At 40.8% G+C, this 22,261-nt stretch overlaps 1 protein-coding gene across 2 annotated transcripts in view; it reads left to right on the top strand.

The window, feature by feature from the left end:
• Positions 1 to 1,807: 1,807 nt before the first annotated feature.
• The window catches only part of LOC111971401 (influenza virus NS1A-binding protein homolog A), a 33,939-nt gene continuing 13,485 nt past the window's right edge, over positions 1,808 to 22,261 (top strand). The window contains exons 1-6 of one of the 2 annotated variants that reach the window (XM_023998160.2): positions 1,808 to 2,130; positions 15,647 to 15,942; positions 16,206 to 16,343; positions 18,082 to 18,251; positions 20,616 to 20,691; positions 20,795 to 20,968. In XM_023998160.2, the coding sequence (XP_023853928.1) occupies positions 16,233 to 16,343; positions 18,082 to 18,251; positions 20,616 to 20,691; positions 20,795 to 20,968 (531 nt within the window). In that variant the 5' untranslated portion in view covers positions 1,808 to 2,130; positions 15,647 to 15,942; positions 16,206 to 16,232. Of the gene's footprint in view, positions 2,131 to 15,646; positions 15,943 to 16,205; positions 16,344 to 17,011; positions 17,085 to 18,081; positions 18,252 to 20,615; positions 20,692 to 20,794; positions 20,969 to 22,261 lie in introns of those variants that run through there. The other variant, XM_070446253.1, reaches the window with a different exon arrangement.

Here is a 22,261-nt window from a genome sequence, read left to right as displayed (position 1 = left end):
GTCCTGATATCCAGAAGCTCTTTTCGGTCATAAGAGAAAGTGGCAGAAACATTATGAACAAAATAAGTTACAAATAACACAAAAAGACACACACAATAGCACAATTGGTTAGGAGACCGTAATACGGCAGGCATCTCCTCCGGCGCCATTCATGTTGCCTTTTTAATTTCATGGCTTTTCTAGCACAGATATAAACTCCGACCACGTTTCTACAAAGGCAGATATCCTACCTGATGATCTTCCCTAATGTTTTCGTGAACTTTCCAAATCCTTTTGGATGCATATAAAAAAAATGTAATCAAATAATTTTGCATTTTTTCTTATTAGCCTACGAATAAACGTGATTGCAATTTCTATCTGTGCTAGAAAAGCCATAAAATGAAAAAGGAAATAGGATATTGGTATTGGCCCTCAATATTCAAATTGGTGCATCCCTTATTGAATGTATAAAACTTGATAGAAAGTATGCAGAAATTATAATGGCCTATATATTTTTAAATAACTGCCTTGGCCTTGTGGTTAAAAAGTACACCCCGAGATTTAAAGGTTGGGGTTCAATGCCTAGTTGAGAATTGGACATGATGCCACTCTGCTTGACACTCAGCATTAAAGAAAATTCAACCCCAAAACTATATTTTGGTATGTGATTCGTTATTGCATTGTTTATATAGTCCTAAAATGTTTTGCATGTCAGCAATCAAGTTTTGAAGATATATAACTTTCAAAATACAGAAATACAGTTGGTATGATGCATAATAGATCAGTTCCAAACCTCTCTGCCAATAAAAGCTTGTTTTCAGGTTAGGCTACATTTCCCTCTCATTAGGCCCTTCTGCTCTGGTGGATTTTTTCACACTGTGATTAATGTACCACTTTTGTGCCCTTCTTCTCCCCACTCAGATCACTTACATACAGTCCTAGGGACATTCTTACGTGACAAATAGTTTTTTTTTGCTTAAAAACATGATTATTTATTTTTGACCACAACTACTATAGTAAGGTACATCGTTGCTACCCAGAAATTATTTGATATTGAGATTTTTGTTTTAAATTACAGCTGCATTGGGCCTTTAAAATGCAGAAAGTCGTTTTCAATTTTCTAAATGGAACCCTTTTTTTGATATCATTCCACACATTCCGCTCCAGCCGTTACCATATGTCTTTCCTCCCCGAATGAAGGTGCCACCAACCTCCTGTGTCTGGAACGCAACCCATCTCTTACCCAACTGATTGCCCCATCTTGCAGTTGTAATTGTCTATAGGGAGGCTAGGCTATTTTAACCAAAGACTTTTATAACTAACCCAAGATAGACCACAGTCTGTCATTTCCAATCGGAACAAAGTAGTCATAGTGGGCAGAACAAGCAACGAGGGGGGCAGAGCCAAGCACAAGCTACTGAGATCTTACAAGCTAGTTTACTCTGTTTGTAACAGATTTGTTGGGTGGAACAGAAAACTATTGATATCAAATGTTTCATCGATGAAAGAAAAGAGCATAGGGAGGCACACAATTGGACTAGCGTCATCAGGGTTTGGCCGGTGTAGGCCTTCATTGTAAATAATAATTTGTTCTTAAATGACTTGCCTAGTTAAATAAAGGTGAGGGGAAAAAAGTTTAATAAATACATCCTACTGCCGGCCGCTGGGCTTCCTCTCATCATCATATTTGGTMGTGTGGAAACGCCAACCGGATGCTCCACAGTTATATGTTCGGTGGAATCTCTGGCTCCTTGCTCCATCTTGGGTATTGCTACGTGTGGTACGTGTGGGGGTGGCCCCAGAGACGGAAGAGGGACACCCCACTCGCACTTCTGATTCAATGAACTAAGTAGACCAGACCCATCTGCTATTGCATTGGGTTTTATGGGAGACACACCAGAACTAACATTGCATTTTTTCCACAAATGGTAAACGGCCTGAGTGAACTATCGTCAGTTTTCCACTACCTTTGTTGGCACTTCGCCCTGGCTTTTGTGAACGTGCTCGAGTCGCCCCCGTTGTCGCGCCTTGTTTTCTCTTCCGTCGCATTGGAGAGAAAAGAGTGGGACCTGTCCGAAAGCTGTACCGTACCCACACAACTCTGAATTTCCATTAAATATGTCTACCACCACCCGCTGTCAAAAGCCCCAGGTAAGGTTTTATTTCTTTCGAATTTAGCGTATTGTCATTGTTGGTAGATGTTGTACTGTAACGTTATGTCGTAGGCCAAGGCTAGCCTACTGGGAAATGTGTAACGTTACATTTAACACGAGGTTGCTTGCTTGCCTGTTTTATTTTTAATATGCTGACCTCTGTCGGCAAGTTATTCTAAATCTAGACTGGTTTTACCGCACTGTAGCCTACATGTTTTACATTGAATCATTGATGTTGCATATTCSCGCTTTGTAGTGAGTGGACAACCGCAGAATGAATATCTACAATTTGTCGTTGGCTGCAGTGACAGTGGTTAGCGCGAGTACATTAAAAAAAAATCTGAAATATGTCGATGGACTGTGCTACACCGCATACCAATTGTTTTAACTGTTTGCAGCTTTTACCTAGYCTATAATTAGTATCTAGAAAGTTATTCCTGTTTTAATGAGAAATAGCTTGATTTGTGAATGTGCTTTTGTCAAGGCATGTCCTTAGCCAGCAGATCCGACCCCTTRCATAAAACTACACTAGGGTCGGAGAGGATTTCTGTGTGAGATATGGCTCTGAAAACGTACGTTAATCCAGGGATGAGAAATGCAGTGTACTCCGAATTGTCCCATYAGCCCAACTGCTACACCGAGAAGATTGAAGGAATGACATTTTTCCACAAAACTGTCCTTTTCGTCCTCATGTTAGGTAGCAGAAGCCACAGCTGCCATTTTTGAATCCATTGTCAGCCAATCAGCTCCTTTGTTGTTCAAAGCCACGTGCCATTCCATAATGCTACTGTTAGCTAGCATGAGGACAACAAAAGCAGTTTACTTAAACTAGCAGTTGTTCAATCATATTGGTGTAACAGTTGGGTTAATTCGTAGTAAAATGCATTTCTTATCCCTGGATTGAGGTACGTTTTTCAGAGCCATATCTGTGCCAGTTCTGCAGTCTTAATCTAATCAGGAATCCTGTCTGACCCTAGTGCAGCTCTAAGCAAGTGGATCGGATCTGCTGGTTAGGCATGTCCTCATCACTGGCTGGCAAAGAAAAAAAATTGTCAGCTGAGCCATCTCAAGGCTAAATGTATTGTTAGAACCTATGTAGGAGCATCATTAAATGTCAGAGTAATTACCGATACCATTGTTAAAGTTGCAATTGAAAACGCTTGTTATTTACCCACTGCCTCAGACCACATGTGGAACAGCTAAGTGCGCCGTTAGATATATTTTTTTCCTTAAACCCTTTATATGCAGATATCCGCTAAACGTAGARTCAAGATCTGTCACTGACTGCTGATAACTTCACAAACACAAGGAAGCTGACAACAAATACAAAGTTGCCAATGTATTTGCAACTGTTACAAATAAGCAAAGGATATGAATATGCTTCAAATGAGAACTGAGATGACTGCATTAAAATAAGAATAGGCTACATAGGCCTATATAATTAAATAATATTTAAGTACATTTCCTATTCATTTAATTGAGTTCAATTTTGCTAATTCTAGGCTACTCGCTGTGAATTTTGCCTCAATATATTTTGATATGTAACGAAATGTCCACAATGTTGTGCCAAATCTTGATTTAGAGCATTATTATAGGGTAAGTATTAGATTTAGACCCCTCAATATTTGCATCCATATGTGAGATCTCCCTAGGAGCTGATCCGTCATCAGTATTGTGAAAATTATAATGTTAAGGTAAGATTTTAATGGGGGAAACTGATCCGAGAGCAGCGCTGCTTTTCCCAACGATGCACTTAGTGAACGTTCTCTCTGTGTGGTGTTTTTTGTGAAACTATATTACATATTCGGCCGTTGTAGGAAAGATGCATCGTTAAAACGCTAAGTTCCATTGCTATCGGGAGGCCCTGGCAAGTTTAGCAGGCAGGCTACCAAACAAAAATATCCGTTTGTGATCTTTTCCTGATGAGGCCTCTTTCGTAATACACAGTAATTGCCATGTCCTTTGTGTTTGTTTTTGTGTGTGCATAGTTGGTAGTGTGAAGTCATGCCAGCTAATGAGGTTTTGGCTCCGCTGACCTACATGCTTGTGTTATGGGACTGGGGTAGACTGACAAGCTAGTCACAGCGCTGTGGTCTGATGTCTCTCGCTTGCACAATCTGATGCAAGCATGCTCCACTGTACGCTATGTGCACGCCCAGAGACCAGTCTCAGCGACAGACATGTTGAGCCAGCCAATAGAACTGCTTCAGATTGGGTGTTGGACCCATCATCTGCGAGGGGCGGTGGTTACACTCGTTGACACTGCCCACCAACTGGGTCGGCAGCATGGCAACACGGGTAGGTCTACAATTAGTCTTTTTCCTTTTTGAGATTGATAGGTTGCTACAATTTATCATGGCTTTCTACATTATTATTAAATGAAAGGTACAGTTTACTGGTCTGGACTTTTGGCAAATTTAACTCAATCTAGGGATGGAATATGTTGTTGCACTCCTAATCATCCCGAAATGATGAAAGGTGAATTGAGAAGATTAGTAGTATTTCAGTTTTTAATTAAACTTCTGTTTTTGTCAGCATGCTAGGGGGCAGGCATGTAGCATAGCGGTAAGGTGAAAAATCTCTGTCCTTTAGCAAGGCACCAAATTTACTCCAGAAGTACCATACTACAATGTCCGACCCTGTAAAACAGCACCTTTCAATGCACCTATCTGGTGTATGTGACACTTTAAAAAAATGCTAATAGTGAAGCAACCCATTGGTTTCAACAACACTTCCGGTAGCTACTCACCCCAATGCTAGGCGTCGCATCCAATGGGCTGTTATAGTGTTAGTTAGCCTAGCATGCTGGCGAAAACTGAACCATTGCCGTTTTTCTTCAAATCTGTAGAGATGCACAACAAAGGATCATCAAACCCGCCAACTCAGTCTTAGTATTTCCAACCATTGAGATATTTTCTGTGGTAGCAGTAACAGTAGTCTTGCCATCTTGTCATCTGAGTGAGTGACATTTATGTTGTACAATGTGGCAGTAGCTAGTTGTCCTGTCTCATAAGTAAGGTTTTTAGGCCTAGGCTTCTTCTTGGCATCCCCTGGTCAGATGTTCCTCACTCCCCCAAAATAGCTCTTTGGAGGTCTGGGGTRTACATGTAGGTCTTTATTTTCAATGCCTAGATCCTTTGTCTTCTGGACTAAAATAAGATGAGAAAAATACATATTTGGTGAAATATTAATTGAATCATGGGAAAAGTAAATAACTTCCTTACAGAAACACATTATCCCTTTACAGTTTAGTTTATTAAGATCCCTGTTAGCTACTGTTTATGGAGTCCACATAAAATGTACAAATACATGACGAAGTACAAAACGGTTATAGAAAAGAACAACGTAAGATATTACATTTAAATTCTAAATACAATTTGAGTTATATTTTGCTAAAAAGTATTCACGCCCCTTTACTTTTTCCACATTTTGTTAGAAAGTTGGATTAAAATGGATTTGTCTTCTCTTTTTTTGGTCAACGATCTACACAATACTCTCAGTGAAAGAAAATGTAGAACCTTTTTTAATTCTTGGAAAATAAAGCAATAATATATTTGGATAAGTATTCAACCCCCTGAGTCAATACATGTTAAAATAATCTTTTGGCAGCGATTTAAATCTTAGTCTTTCTGGGTAAGTCTCTAAGAGCTTTGGAAACAGGGATTGTACAATATTTGCCTACTATTCTTTTTAAAACGAGCTCTGTTGGGGCTTCCGGAGTGGCACAGCGGTCTAAGGTCTGAGGCGTCACTACAGACCCGGGTTCGATCCCMGGCTGTGTCGGGACCGGGAGACACATGAGGCAGCGCACAATTGGCCCAGCGTTGTCCGGGTTAGCGGAGGGTTTGGTCGCCTGGGATTTACGTATCATCGCACTCTAGCGACTCCTTGTGGCGGGCCGGGCGCATGCACACAGACTGGTTGCCAGTTGTACAGTGTTTTCTCCAACACATTTGTGCAGCTGGCTTCTGGGTTAACCGAGCAGTGTGTCAAGGCTTGGCAGGGTCATGTTTCGTAGGGCGCATGGCTCTCGACCTTTGCCTCTCCCGAGTCTGTACGGGAGTTGCAGCAATTGGACAATTAACTACTACCCAAAAGCATACTATATATATATTGTATATCCCTGTGTGTGTGTGTGTGTGTATATATATATATATATATATATATATATATATATATATATATATATATATATATATATATACACAATAGCCAGCCCTGTCAAGGTGGTTGTTGATCATTGCTAGACAGCCATTTTCAATTCTTGCCATTAGATTTTCAAGCAGATTTAAGTCAACTGTAACTAGGCCATTCAGGAACATTCAATGTTCCAGGGAGAAGACCTGAGAGGAAGACAACCAAAGCTTCAGTTTCTAGACTGTAATTTTACAGATGTATGTTGAAAATGCTTTTGCGAGATGCGATGGATCATTGGGATCATTCAATATTCCCTTTTGTTGTTCAGTGAGATCATCCCATGTGAAGAGTCAACTCATTTAATTAAAAGTTCAATTCATAACTAAATAGTTTTTTTATTTCTATTGGAAGGATTTAATTGCAAATGATTATGTCTAGTTATGATAAGGTTTATGTTTCTGTCTCCATATGATATGGTAAATATATCCAATGCAAAAAACATCTACATTTAAATGGTATTAATTTGCATATATTTATGTTAATTCCTATATATTCCCACAATGTTTCCACCTCTGAATATTCCCCAGAATGTGCAACTCTAACTGAAACCAAGGGGCCTAGCCTGAACCACGAAAAACAGACCAAGGCCGTTATTACTCCTCCACCAAACTTTACAGTTGGCACTGTGCATTGGGGCAGGTAACGATCTCCTGGTATCCGCCATACCCAGATTCGTCTGTCGGACTGCCAGTTGGTAAAGCGTAAATCTTAGCTCCAACGAACGCGTTGCCACTGATCCAAGGTCCAATAGTGGTGAGCTTTACATCACTCCAGCCGACGCTTGACATTGCGATTTTTAGGCTTGTGTGTGGCTGCTCTGCTATGGAAACCCATTTCATGAACAGTTCTTGTGCTGATGTTGTTTCTAGAGGCAGTTTGGAACTCGGTAGTGAGTGTCGCAACCCAGGATATGCTCTTCAGCACTTGGCCGTCTTGTTCTGTGCGCTTGTGTGGCTTACCTCCTACGCGGCTGAGCTGGTGTTGCTCCAAGACATTTTCACGTCACAATAACAACACTTGTAGTTGACCGGGAAAGCTCTAGCAGGGCATAAATTTGACTAACTTGTTGCATAGGTGGCATCCTATGACGGTGCCACTTTGACCTTACTGAAGAGCTCAGTGACTTTCAATGTTTGTTTATGGAGATTGCATGTCTGTGCTCGATTTTATTATACAGCTGTCAACGGGTGTGGCTGAAATAGCCAAATCCAGTCATTTGAAGGGGTGTTATATATTTTGATGACTCGTAGAGCCGATGTAGTTAACAAGGTAGCTACGTTGCTAAGCATGATTTCACATCTTCATAGTTCCATTTCGATTCCTGCGATGTAGTTAGCATATCACTCGTGACATCACATTTTAATCTTTCACAATGGCCAACTGAAACGACCTATATAAAGTAGGTACATGACGTAATGACAGCACGTAAAATTTTGCGCTACATGTGCAACACAGCATTCCTAACCTAGCCCACAATGTCTGCTGTGTGAATTGAGCAGTCAACAAGTTGAGTAGTCATTTGAAAGAGTAAGAAAATTTCAGTGAGACACCTCAAAGGCAAGTTTGCTAGCACAAGATTTAGGCCAGACCAAGTTACTTGTTGATACAATGTTTCAAACAGGCCATGCATAGTCAATGGGATTTTATAGGATATTTCTTTTTATCAGGATATTTTATACCTGTGGACTGCAATGTTTTTTATTTGTTGGCATTATGTCGGCGACTTTTACGTATCGGCAATGTGAAGACCAGCGGGAGGAGAAGCATCTGGACATTTCTTTTCTGGTTAGGCTATATCAATCTGATATAGTAATTTGTCTTCATTTTTTTAATCGCAGTGCTTAAACCAACAGACAAGCTCTAGCCTACATATAGTTGATTTTATTCAAATGTGTGGAAAATATGTGGGGGGAAAATACACAAACTGGCTCTGTTGACCAACATTTTTTTGGGTCGGAAACGGCCCTAAATCTATCCCCGAAATATAGACAGACTAACTGGTCTCTACCTCACTGTGGTTTATGAAGACTTTAAATGTGCATCTCCTCATTCACCTTTTCATTGGCTTTTGTAGAGCAGCCTTGATAGCATCAGTCAAAATGCTTATCGGAATCAGGAAGAGTGTCTCTGATTGGGAAAGAAAGCTATGGAGAGGGGGATATAGAGGAGAGAGATGGAGGGGGAGTAAATGGAGATTAGAGTATGGGGGTGGGGGGACCTAAAGGAGCAGAGAGCCAGTGGAGCATTCAGAAGGATCTTCTGCCAGATGTTATGTTGCATAACCGCTAGTAAAGTGGGCCAACCGACCCACATAGGTACAGGGGCTAAGGCTGCTGCTACAAATGTACAGGGGCTATGGCTGTCCTACAAACAGATCCTTGATTCAACTCTTGCTTACATACCTATGCACGGACACACACGCAGTTGGGCACACATTCAATTTTATAACCCGCCTGGCCAACTCTGTCACTTATTCTGCATGCAAGCTATAGCATATCCGCCATCCTAACACACACACACACACACGGAGTAGGCGGGAGACGCACCCAGATTCAAAAACACTTTCCAGATTTCAGTAGTGTAGCGTTAGTCATGTGACATTCTGTTCTGTTCTACAGCAATGCAATACATTTTTCATAGTTCCCTTTGTACTTCCCCTTTCTCTCCCCTCCTTGCCTGTACAGTTTGTCCTTACTCCCCCTCTCTCCAGTCAACATGCTCTTGTGTAAGACTTGTGTAAGGCATGTGATCAACAATAGTGAGAGTGAATCATTCATTGTATTAATAAGGAAGGCAGGCAGAGAGATGAATCTGATCTGCGTGTTCTTTCGTCTTATCATGCCTCTGTGGGGTCTGGCTGCTGAACAGAACTGCACTGGATGCTCCTGGCTGGAGTGTCATTGATCCCCATACACACTTCATAATAATTATTCAAGTCGTTTTCTGTTGTGATGCCTCTGTTTAAAAGACTTGGTGGAGAAATCTGCTTTGCATGTTTCTGTGTGCTCAGGTGCATCCTGTTTCCATTAATCATCCTTGATTGCAGTGCACCTGTGGTAAATTCAATTGATTGGACATGATTTGTAAAGATATACACCTGTCTATAAGGTCCCACAATTGATAGTGCATGTCAGAGCAAAAACCAAGCCACGAGGTTGAAGGAATTGTCCGTGGCGCTCCGAGGCAGGATTGTGTCGCGGCACAGATCTGGGGAAGGGTACCAACAATGCAGCATTGAAGGTCCCCAAGAACAGTGGCCTCCATCATTCTTAAATGGAAGAAGTTTGGAAACACCAAGACTCCACCAAAATGCACATGACAGCCGGCTTGAAGTTTGCCTAAAGGAGTCTTGGACCATGAGAAACAAGATTCTATGGTCTGATGAAACCAAGATTGAACTCTTTGGCCTGAACGCTTAAGTGTCACGCCTGGAAGAAACCTGGAACCATCCCTACGGTGAAGCATGGCGGTAGCAGCGTTACACTGTGGGGATGTTTTTCAGCTGTTGGGATTGGGAGACTAATCAGGATTGAGGGTAAGATGAACGGAGAAAAGTACAGAGATCCTTGATGAAAACCTGCTCAAGATCTCAGACTGGGGCAACGGTTCACCTTCCAACAGGACAACGACTCTAAGCACGCAACCAAGACAATGTAGGAATATGTTTGTGTTAAGTAGAAGATAGCTGTCTGTCCTGTGGGTAATATTATGGTAATTGAGATCCCAGACAAACACTTATCTTCAGATGACAGTTGGGTGGTTTTGAAGTCCGCCAGGGATCTTAACTAAAGAGCTTTCAAAGAACTACCGGGTGATGGCTTGGCTGCAATTGCGCTATCATGATACGCCAAGGTTAATGGTTTAATTTGGCAAATGGCACCTAATTTAATTATTTGATTAAACGGTGGAAAAGCAGTGCCTGAAGTGTTGTTTGCTAAACTAAAATGCTACATTGCCCTACACCAGGGGTAGGCAACAACCGCAGACCGATTTTTGTCGGGTGGATGGTTGGGTAGCCGGAACATAATTATAATAATTTATACACTACAAATTCACCACTATCAGGCCCAAAAAGAGTTACTTTCAAATGCAATATCACTTAATTCCTTGACTATATTGAGACAAGATCAGGTCTTTTTTTTCTATTTGTTGGAGTGCTTGATCAGATTTCCTGAATGCTAAAATGTTTTGGAGGCAGAATTCCTGGCGATGTTAGTATTTTTGGACTAAAAACTAAAATACTTTAGTAGGATGTTTTTTGACCTGTTGCTGACCCTCGCCCCTACATACAAACTATGCATTCACACTCGTACAGTTTCCAAACCAGCTGAGCACAAGATGCCCAAAACAGAAAAAGTTTTACAAAAGTCTCTTTCACACATGGCCTTCGTGGCGGTTTTAAGAATGCGAGCGCGTGTATTGTTTCTTCTGTCTGAACCGTCTTGGACTGGAGGAAGACATGGTCGTCATTATTTCCAGCAGCACACAAAGAGCAGTTTGTCTGTCGGACTGTTGGTCGGTCTCTTTCTGTTGCATAGAGCTGTATTGGGTCTGTAGTGAGACACTGTGCACACACAGGCACTCTGTACAGACCGCTAGGGTAGCAATGGCAGATATGTCTTGGTACAGTCATCATCTGACTGTTCCAAGTAAACACAGTCCAGGCACGTTAAGGTCATGAAGCTAATCGAGCCAGGTTCTTATCATTTTAGTTCTCTAATCCTTCTGCCACCACACTGCCAAGAAACCAGCAACSCCTATTTTAAAGTGTAGCTGAACCAAAAAACCACCTTCTCTCGTTAAATGGCCTATATGGCATTTGAGTCAAGCATTTATTTTTGTGTAAATAGTGTAATTTGGGTAATAGTCTCTTTCTAAATTGAGTTTAGGAAAAAGAATGTGTCACGGAATGAAGTGTACGCCAGTTTTCCTTTTATTTCAATCCTGCCCACAGCTGGCAGCACTCAAGTAACAATACATTTGGTACGTAATGCCTGCGGTAAATTTGCTTTAACTTTGTCCCCTATTAGCCCCATAGGTACAGTTGAAGTCAGAAGTACACCTTAGCCAAATACATTTAAACTCAGTTTTTCACTATTCCTGACATTTAATCCCAGTAAAAATTCCCTGTTTTAGGTCATTTAGGATCACCACTTTATTTTAAGAATGTGAAATGTCAGAATAATAGTAGAGAGAATGATTTATTTCAGATTTTATTTCTTTCATCACATTCCCAGTGGGTCAAACGTTTACATACACTCAATTAGTATTTGGTAGCATTGCGTTTAAATTGTTTAACTTGGGTCAAATGTTTCGGGTAGCCTTCCACAAGCTTCCCACAATAAGTTGGGTGAATTTTGGCCCATTCCTCCTGACAGAGCTGGTGTAACTGAGTCAGGTTGTAGGCTTCCTTGCTCGCACATGCTTTTTTAGTTCTGCCCACAAATTTATGGGATTGAGGTCGGGGCTTTGTGATGGCCACTCCAATACCTTGACTTTGTTGTCCTTAAGCCATTTTGACACAAAAATGGAAGTATGCTTGGGGTCATTGTCCATTTGGAAGACCCATTTGCGACCAAGCTTTAATTTCCTGACTTATGTCTTGAGATGTTGCTTCAATATATCCACAAAATGTTTTCCCTCATGATGCCATCTATTTTGTGAAGTGCACCAGTCCCTTCTGCAGCAAAGCACCCCCACAACATGATGCAGGCTGCATCCACATCTATCTATCTATATCCAGGCAGAGTAGAATACGGCTTTTAATTCAGGGATTCTGTTTCACATAAAGACCCACTTCTCTATCCTCCTGAGTGTAATCGTTTAAGAGCTATTGTTTCAAATGGCCATGGCTGGCATGTGGCTACACACTCCACCSGGGAGATCCAAAGGGTTTTATAGCTTGTTTTCAGTTGATAGTGGGGAATCAATGGTATATCCATTAGTGATTTAATGCCAGAGAAGCTTTGGCCAAACCACGGCTTCGAGGGAATTATCACTTTTATACAATGGTGACCAACATATTAAAATAATGATTGTTATTTGAATTTATTCATTCTATTCCGTCCTTCCATGCATAGCTACGGGAAGATCTTATGAGTAGGGGGTGCTGGGAAAAAATTATCCTTTATAATAAAGCATTTGCAGTCTAATGATAAAATACAATTCTTAATGTGATGAGTAGCCTAAGCATAGGACAAGTGTCAGTAGTCACTGCAGCCTAAGTTAATTTAACTCATGACTGTATGAAAAACAAAATAGGCCGTTGTGAACAGAGCTCTCATTTCTTTGTACTGTATCATTACAATCGGGGTGTGTGAGCAAGTGAGTGAACTAGAGGAGTGTTGTAACTAAATTAGTAAAAAAGATTAGTGGTGCACAGTATACAGAAACCTATGTACTTTGTCAAAAAAAGGAAAAACTGTTTGATACTAGAATTTGTTACGTTCATTTGGTATTTCTGTCAAATGTTTCTTGCGTGACTGCGCCTATCAAGTCCATCAGTGCAGCTGCTCTTCGGGCTATAAAAGGAAGTGCCTGCTCCACTTACTCATTAATTGCTAGAGCTGTCTGGGCTGCATTGTTGGCTCCCCACTCATGCTGAAAGTTGAACTTGAATAATGCAACCAACACGGCATGGTAGAAACTGTTATTACTGTTCACAAATCAATGCCCATACAGGCTAGAAGTCACACTTTGCAATGCAAGACGATAGCGGTAGCTTCCAGCTTTAATTGTAGGCTTTCCTTGCAAAATGTGCTATTTTCTGAGCTGATTGTGACCGAAAAGATGATTAATTAACTTAGTCTCCCTTGCCACTAAACTCATTCACTTCTTTGTCTTCCTCTCCTCCCGTCTGGTTTCCACTAGATTCTATAGCCACAAGGTCAGATTCCACAGCCACATTCTGCATTGGGAACTTTTTTAAGAAACAGAGCACACATTTATAAAAGATTGCTTCATTTATGCAAAAAAAATGTATGCACTTTGAGTTTCTTTTGTATATCAAAAAGCGCTTTACAAATGTATTATTATTTCTTTGTTTAGTCATGTTACCTGATTGGCTAGCTAACAACCTGGTAACCAGTATATCCAAACATTTTGGGGCACAGAAAGAAAAAGGATAGCTTCTTCAGGAGAACAATGATCATAGCAATGAATGAATGACGGATCGCTTGCATGTCATTATCACAAATGTACATTTGTAGAGACGGTGTACAATTTTGAATGTAATGCGTCTCAATAGGAAAATAGTGCTTTTACACAATGTAGAAGCCTAATGTTTCACAAATGACTTGGTAATTTCAATGTTATTCGTTCAACATCTTAGCTTTTATAATAAACTGAAGTGCTGAAGTTTCATATGTGCTTCAAAAGTAGCTAGAAATCATATAGGCTGCATCTCAATCAAATTTGAAAAAATATATATTTTCTGGTGCTCCTAAATTTTATGTGGTGCGCCTAACTTTAAGTTGAGACCACAAGTGCTACCAATGGAAAAATGTATTTAGATCACGGTCTGTGTTTACAGCAGAATGTCAGGTCATCAAGTCTGTAAACTGAAGCACAGCTGGGTCATGCAGCAAGACAATGATCCAAAACACACAAGCAGGTCTACATCAGAATGGCAGAAAAGCAACAGATAAGAAGTTTTGGAATGGCCTAGTCAAAAGTCCAGGCCTGTTGTGTTAGGAGCTGAAATGAACAGTTCATAGTCAGAAACCCACACCCACATTTTATTAAATAAGTATCCAATTTGTATTCGTTCACTCAGGTTCCCTTTATCTAATATTAGGTTTTGTTTGACGATCTGGTTTTCAGTGTCAAAAATATGCACAAATAGAGAAAATCAGAAATGGGGAAAATACTTTTTCACAGCACTGTAGCTGTCAGCACCAGTGACAGCGGTTAGGTTGGCTATAACATTGGATGTACACTAGTAAAATAGCAAGGGTAGTTCCATGTTGCCTTGTGAGAATCTCACACATCCCCCACATAATGGCAGATTCCCTGGAATGGTAACTGTTTCTTCCTTCTCTTGTTGTGTATTAAGGATGGGAATTGCCTGGGACCTCACAATACGATATTATCACGATACTTGGGTGCCGATACGATATGTATTGTGATTCAAAAATTTATTTTTGCGATTTGATATTCCAAACATATTGCTCACCAAGAGGGAGCATGAGAAAATGTGTTTTGATCGGTCATGGAGAACAAGCTATGAAGGAACAATACTGCAGTTTTGGTGCAGGTACACCAACTAGTGCAAAAATAATATTGCGTTTTTGTCAAAACGATATGATGTATCAGCAAACATAATATCCTGATATGTAGCTATCAAAAAWATATATATTCTTCCGCCATCACTTATTTATGTATGGTATTTCATCATGCTGCTATGCTTCCTCCATGTCTCCATGTGGGAAGAGAAGTGATAAATCACAAAGGAATTCCAATGGTTTTATCAACTAGGACCCCCCCTGTTCTCCCTGCCACCTCAGTGACTTTGCGTGAGAATCCTGTGAAGCTGAGTGAGGGAGGGTGCTAGATGGGGTAGCGTGAGACTGGCTGGCTCCTATCCTATGTGTTTGAGCTGTGAAGGTCTCTGGTGTATTGCTGGGTGTATGGTACAGTAACACTCCTCACTAAGACAGTGGTGGATTAATGCACACAGAGGTGGGGATAGCATGGCATAAGCATAGCAGTGATCACAAAGGGCTAGRTAGTCAGTCAGCAGTATGTCTCCATTCCACCCAATAGCATAGTTGGTGTAATGCAAATGCATACTACGATGGAGGTAGTTAATGGTTTGGGATGTGGTCTTGTGGGTGTGGCCTTACTGGTGGATTTAGATGGGACAGGGGAGGGTCCTGAGACGGGAGCTCATGGATTCCCGGGTGTGCTAACAGTCTTAAGACAGGGGATAGTCCTAATGGATGTGCTTTGCCGAGGACGAGTTTGAGCCGGATTCAGCGGTAGTGTCTGGGCTGTGTGGCAGGTGTGGAGGGGGCAGGGATCAGAGTGCCTGTTCTTAAGACTTTAGAGAGGGACACTGAAGGAGTGGAAAATGGGAGGGTGGGGGTTAATGCTACTGAGAGACTATTTTAGTGACTGGACTGTCAGTGTGCTACTTGACTGCAGCAGTCACTCTGCTTGCCTGCTGGAGATGCCATGAAGTAGCTTAGTTTAAACACGTGGGTTAAATTCAGACCTTGTTCTGATGTGCTTATATGCATGTGCTTATATCCTATCTATTGATCTCACTGCAGTTTGGTGTAATTTAGTTGTGACAAACTTTCTCCTCTCTCCTCCAGGTTATAATGCACGACCAACACAGAAAAAGTTTGACTCTATAGCCAACGGGATCCCGAGGACTTGATTACAGTCGCTTCAAGCCTGATAGTTTGCATCGGTGCGGCTGCCCCACTACCCCTGGCTCACACCCCTTTGGTCAACTGGCATTACTTCTGACAGCCCCCTTCCTCCTCCATTGGTTCATAAGACTTGGGTTCCCTTGTGGTCTGTCTACTTTGCCTGTCTTCTCTTCCATCGGTCCCTGTTCTCCACTGACACCAGTAGCAGTCCCTGGAGTTACATAATCCTGTATTAGGTAAGACCATTATTATTATTATTATTAATGCAAGGGGCGGATTACACGCACACACAATGCACATGTGCCTAATCCAAGTCCTCATTGTGATCATGAATTAATCAAACAAGCTTTTATGAACGATGCCAGCATCATGCCATTCTACTGTGTGTGGGACTGATGGTTGAAGTGTAAGTCATATGGGGATAGAAATTTAGATACACTTTTTTTTCTCTCTTTTTCATGTTCCCCCTTCTTTCTCCCCTCCATCCCTTGCTGGTCAGGCTCAGCCCCCAACATTAAACAGTGAGATGATTCCCAACGGTTATCTGCTCTTTGAAGATGAGAGTCTCTTGGATTCCACCATAGCAAAGATGAACGCCCTGAGAAAGAGTGGACAGTTCTGTGACGTGAGACTGCAGGTACGTGGAGTTTTTCTCTTTCGCTCTCTCGAACCCCCCCCATTACTGGATCTTGAACTATGAGAATAGAAAGGTTCAGAACTTTTGTGAAAGAGCACAGTGGAAAAATATATGGCAAATAGAAATCAACTGGATGGTGTTCAGAGATGGATGGGTAGGGGTTGAATGGAGCTGAAGGGTGGGACTAAAAATAACAAGAACACATGTTCTGACGTGTCCATATTTGAGATTTTTGGTTCCAACCGCTGTCTTTGAGATGCAAAATAGGTGAATGGAAGATATCTGCATGTGTGGTTCCCACGGTGAAGCATGGGGGAGGAGGTGTGGTTCTGCTTTTTGGGTGACACTGTCAGTGATGTTATTTAGAATTCAAGGCACACTTAACCTGCATGGCTCCCTCTGCATTCTGCAGCGATACGCCATCCCATCTGGTTTGTGCTTAGTGGGAATATCATTTGTTTTTCAACAGGATGACCCAAAACACACCTCCAGGCTGTGTAAGTGCTATTTGACCAAGAAGGAGAATGATGGAGTGCTGCATCAGATGACCTGGCCTCCACAATCACCTGACCTCAACCCAATTGAGATGGTTTGGGATGAGTTAGACCTCAGAGTGAAGGAAAAGCAGCCAACAAGTGCTCAGTATATTTTGGAACTCCTTCAAGACTGTTGGAAAAGCATCCCAGGTGAAGCTGGTTGAGTGAATGCGAAGAGTGTGCAAAACTGTCTTCAAGGCAAAAGGTGGTTACTTTGAAGAATCTAAAATATATTTTGATTTAATACTTTTAGACTTACTACATGATTCAATGTGTGTTATTTCAAAGTTTTGATGTCTTCACTATTATTCTACAATGTAGGAAATTGTGAAAAATAAAGAAAAAACCCTTGAATGAGTAGGTGTCAACTTTTGATTGGTACTGAAACTATTTAGCCCCCTTCCCCTTTTCCATATTTTGTTACATTACATCCTTATTCTAAAATGGATAAAATACATTGAGGAAAGTAATGACAATGYGAAAACAGGTTTTTAGAAATGTTTGCAAAAGTATAAAAAAATATATAAAAAAATACCTTATTTATTTAAGTATTCAGACCCTTTGCTATGAGACTCAATTGAGCTCAGGTGCGTCCTGTTTCCATTGCTCATCCTTGATGTTTCTACTACTTGATTTGGAGTCCACCAGTGGTAAATTCAATTGATTGGACATGAGTGGGAAAGTCACACACCTTTTCTATATAAGGTCCTACAGTTGACACGGCATGTCAAGAGCAAAAACCAAGCCATGAGGTAGAAGGAATTGTCCGTAGAGCTCCGATGAAGGGTACCAAAAAATGTCTGCAGCATTGAAGATCCCCAAGAACACAGTGGCCACCATCATTCTTAAATGGAAGAAGTTTGGAACCACTAAGACTTCGTAGAACTGGCCACCCGGCCGAACTGAGCAATCTGGGGAGAAGGGCCTTCATCGGGGAGTTGACCAATAACCTGATGGTCACTCTGACAGAGCTCTAGAATTCCTCTGTGGAGATAGGAGGAATGCTAACTAATAGGAACGTAAACAACATTTGAGAGAAATAAGCTTTTTGTGCATATGGAACATTTCTGGGATCTTTTATTATGGCTCATAAAACTTGGGACCAACATGTTGCGTTTTTATTTTTGTTCAGCATAAATTATAGCACCTCTGAAGAATGGTCTCTAGTTTGAGCCCTGACCTCTGATCAATCTCCTCTGTAGGTGTGTGGTCATGAGTTGATGGCTCACCGTGCCGTGCTGGCCTGCTGTAGCCCCTACCTGTTTGAGATCTTCAACAGCGACATCGAACCTCACGGCGTGTCCCACGTCACCTTCGAAGACCTTGACCCAGAGGCTGTGGAGATCCTGCTTAACTACGCCTACACTGCCCAGTAAGTGCCATGACCTCTACCCTCTGACCCCTTTACTATGCCTACGCTGCCCAGTGAGTGAGTGTACATCTTCTAAGACATTCATTGTGCAATGAGTCCTAGGCTTTGTTAAAGTGATGTCCTTCAACTTTCGCCACTACATAAGTATTTTTTTTTAAAACCTGCTTTGGCCTGGATGTCCTTATTTTGGTAAGGATCAGAATATAAATATTATTTTCTGTGAATGAGTTAACTTCCAGAGCTTTTAAGTTGTAAAACAATAMCTTGAAAAGGTACTTACATGCCATAATTTTGACTTTCATTATAACCTTGTTTACAATCTGAGATGTATGTGTGTAAATAAAACCCATCCATATCACAATGGCACACTGGCAGTTGACAATAAAGAACTGAATATCTGTGAATCTGTTTAGTATTTGATGTAAATAACTGAGGAGAATGCATGAAGAATAACTTCATTGCAGTCTGGTTTCTTTATTTACCTTTAACCTCTCTGGGATATGTGGGACTTGGCCAATAGCCAGGGAAAATGTAGAGCGCCAAATTTAAAAAAAGATATAAAATCAAACTTTCATTAAATCACACATATATAAGATACCATATTAAATCTACACTCGTTGTGAATCCAGCCAACATGTCAGATTTCAAAAAGGCTTTTTGGCGAAAGCATACGATGCTATTATCTGATGATAGCACAACAGTAAACAAAGAGAGTGTAGCATATTTCAACCCTGCAGGCGCAACACAAAACGCAGAAGATAAATATAAATCATGCCTTTGACGAATTTCTTTTGTTGGCACTCCAATATGTCCCATAAACATCACAAATGGTCCTTTTGTTCGATTAATTCCGTCCATATATGTCCATTTATTTGGCGCGTTTGATCCAGAAAAAAACAGCTTCCAATTTGCGTAAAGTCACTACAAAATATCCAAAAAATTACCTCTAAACTTTGCCAAAACATTTCAAACTACTTTTGTAATACAACTTAAGGTATTTGTAAACGTTAATAATCGATCAAATTGAAGACGGGTCTATCTGTTTTCAATACAGGATGACAACAAACTAACGATACTTTTCTAGTCTTGCGCAACTCTCAAACAGTACACATAACGTTACACTGATTCCAGATGGCCGTTCTTCTTCATTGCACAAAGGAATACCTCAACCTATTTCCAAAGACTGGTGACATCCAGTGGAAGCGGTAGGAACTGCAAACAGGTTGATTAGAAATCTAGTATCCCAATGAAAACTCATTGAACAGACGGTGACCTCAAAACAAAACAAAAAAACGGAAGAAAAAAAACTGAATGGTTAGTCCTCTGGGTTTTGCCTGCTACATAAGTTCTGTGATCCTCACAGACATGATTCAAACAGTTTTAGAAACTTCTGAGTGTTTTCTATCCAAATCTATTAATAATATGCATATCTTATATTCTGGGGATGAGTAGAAGGAAGTTGAAATTGGGCACGCTATTCATCCAAAAGTGAAAATGCTGCCCCCTATCCTAGAAAAGTTAACAACATAATTCCAGTGTTTACTTTAACATTTGAAATGTTATAGACACTGATGATACTGGATATTTTCTCAAAATGATGAAATGGACTTTGTGGTTATACTGATGATTATACCATGGGCCATTGCCTCTGAGTATTACTTGCAGTGTTAGGCTTAAGTGTGACTTACTGTGTTTTGCCTCTGAGACCCAGAGTCCTATGGTCGGCCCTGTATATAATCGTGGTATTCTGCAATAAATAGACTGCATACAAGGTATAGGCCAAGATGGTCCACCATGCAAACAGGCTGTTCTGGTCCTGAATCTTCTGTTTCCCTATTGAAAACAGTACAACAACGATAAAGCAAATTTAGATGCATTATGTATGCCTTTTTGTTTTTAACAAAGTAGCCTACAGCCGTGTGAAAGTTTGCCGCTTTCAGGGTGCAGCTCMAACTGACAGGTTGAATACAATGTGCCTTTGTTTTTTTGTTTTTTTAAGGGGTAAGGGGGTGGGCTCTAGACCATCCTATTAGCCATTCCAGCTGTGTAATTTCATATTCAATTTTGTTTCCTAAYGCCCACACGATCAGACTGAGCGTTTCAGTGGCCCTAGGAGGAACAGGGAAATATATTATGAAAACGTGTATATATTGGAGTTATATAAATAATAATAAATAAGGGATTTAAAAGTACAATTAAAAAGACTGCATGGGTTTTTAAAAATGTTTCCTGGACCCTTCACCGCTCTAACTCTGCTCACCCCTCTCAAGGCTTTCTTTTTGACTATGCTCATCACCTGTCAAGCATGCGTACAACTCCTGTCTGTGTTTGTCTGTCTGACTAACTAATGGTTCTGTCTTGCAGGTTGAAGGCAGACAAGGAGTTGGTTAAGGATGTCTACACTGCAGCCAAAAGGCTAAAGATGGAACGAGTAAAGCAGGTAGGATCTTACTCTGTTTTCAACTACTGATATGCAATACTGTATGTTTAAATGCTGTCCCAATGTTCAGAGGTTTAAACTTCTCTCCTCTCTGATTGGTCAGATCTGTGGCAACTACCTGCTGTCGAAGATGGAATCCCAGAGTGCCATCTCCTTTCGTAACTTTTCCAGCTTCATGGGAGACGGCCGCATGCTGTCCAAGATCGACATCTACATCCAAGAACACCTGCTGGAGGTCTCTGAGCAGGAGGACTTCCTCAAACTCCCCCGCCTCAAAGTGAGCCTTCCCTGAGCAATGTTCTACTGCAACCTTAACGGGGCAGTGCAGTTAAAAACATGATTTTTCAGGTTGTCATTAATAGTGATGCACCGATATTACAATTTTGGCCGATACCAATATCCRATATTTTCCTTGTAATTTTTTTAATTAAATGACACCGATATAAAAAAAAAAAAAGGGRAAAAAAGTGGCCTTTTAAAGCATTCAAGTACAGTTAAATAGTTAACACGCACACGGACGTAGCAGTCAAAGGCACTGCATCTCAGTGCAAGAGGCGTCACTACAGTCCCTAGTTCAAATCAAGGCTGTATCACATCCGGCCGTGATTGGGAGTCCCATAGAGCGGTACGCAATTGGCCCAGCGTCGTCCGGACCGTCATTGTAAATAAGAATTTGTTCTTAGCTGACTTGCCTTGTTAAATTTAAGGTTACACACACAAAGGGTTATTTTGTTGGCATTTACTACCCCTGAACAAGGCAGTAAACCCACTGTTCCTAGGCCGTCATTGAAAATAAGAATTTGTTCTTAAGCCTAGTTAAATAAATGTTTAAATAAATTACCAGTAAAACATAATCAAACCCTATTTCTTTCACTTACTTGCTGTTTCGTTGTTCAGTCGTTTCATTCTCAACCAGGATTTCTATGGAATGTCGTTTGGGTCTTTGCGTGTCAAAAAAAGATGCCTGTCAAATAACGCGATTTGGCCTGTCAAATAACGCGATTTGGCCTGTCAAATAACGCGATTTGGCCTGTCAAATAACGCGATTTGGCCTGTCAAATAACGCGATTTGGCCAATCAGGACCTGAATATGACTGCACGTCAAATAATAATTTAACGCGCTCATTCATTTTTTATGTAGTTATTACACATTGATTACAAYCACTCATATTTCATATGTCACAACGATTCATCGATACGTATGCTGTGATGCTGGTAAAGTTGTCTTGTGCACCTACAGTGCTGGTCATWAAAAAAAAGCTAGCTAGCTCATGGATGCAAGCAATGTAGTTCTTCCCCTAAAACATGGCAAAACGACATCTGTTTCAGTAGCTATAGTTAGCTAGCTAACTATATAGCTWGGTGTCATCTAAAATAACCCTAATTTATAAGGTCTTATTTTATTAATGTTGGTCGGACCCATCTATGTGAAGCTAGCCACAATGAGGATTAACCACAATAGGGACTTTGCGGTTAGCCTCCAAAATAAAAGTATGGAATGATCCTACTATTTGTATTCATTTGCGTCACTTTCATTTGCATCACTGTCAATGACATTATTATTTTGATG

The sequence above is a fragment of the Salvelinus sp. IW2-2015 genome, linkage group LG13 (genome assembly GCF_002910315.2).
Source record: "Salvelinus sp. IW2-2015 linkage group LG13, ASM291031v2, whole genome shotgun sequence".
Classification (NCBI taxonomy): Eukaryota; Metazoa; Chordata; class Actinopteri; order Salmoniformes; family Salmonidae; genus Salvelinus; species Salvelinus sp. IW2-2015.
The sequence above is the reverse complement of the archived record's forward strand: the minus strand, read 5'-3'. Positions and strand labels throughout refer to the sequence as shown.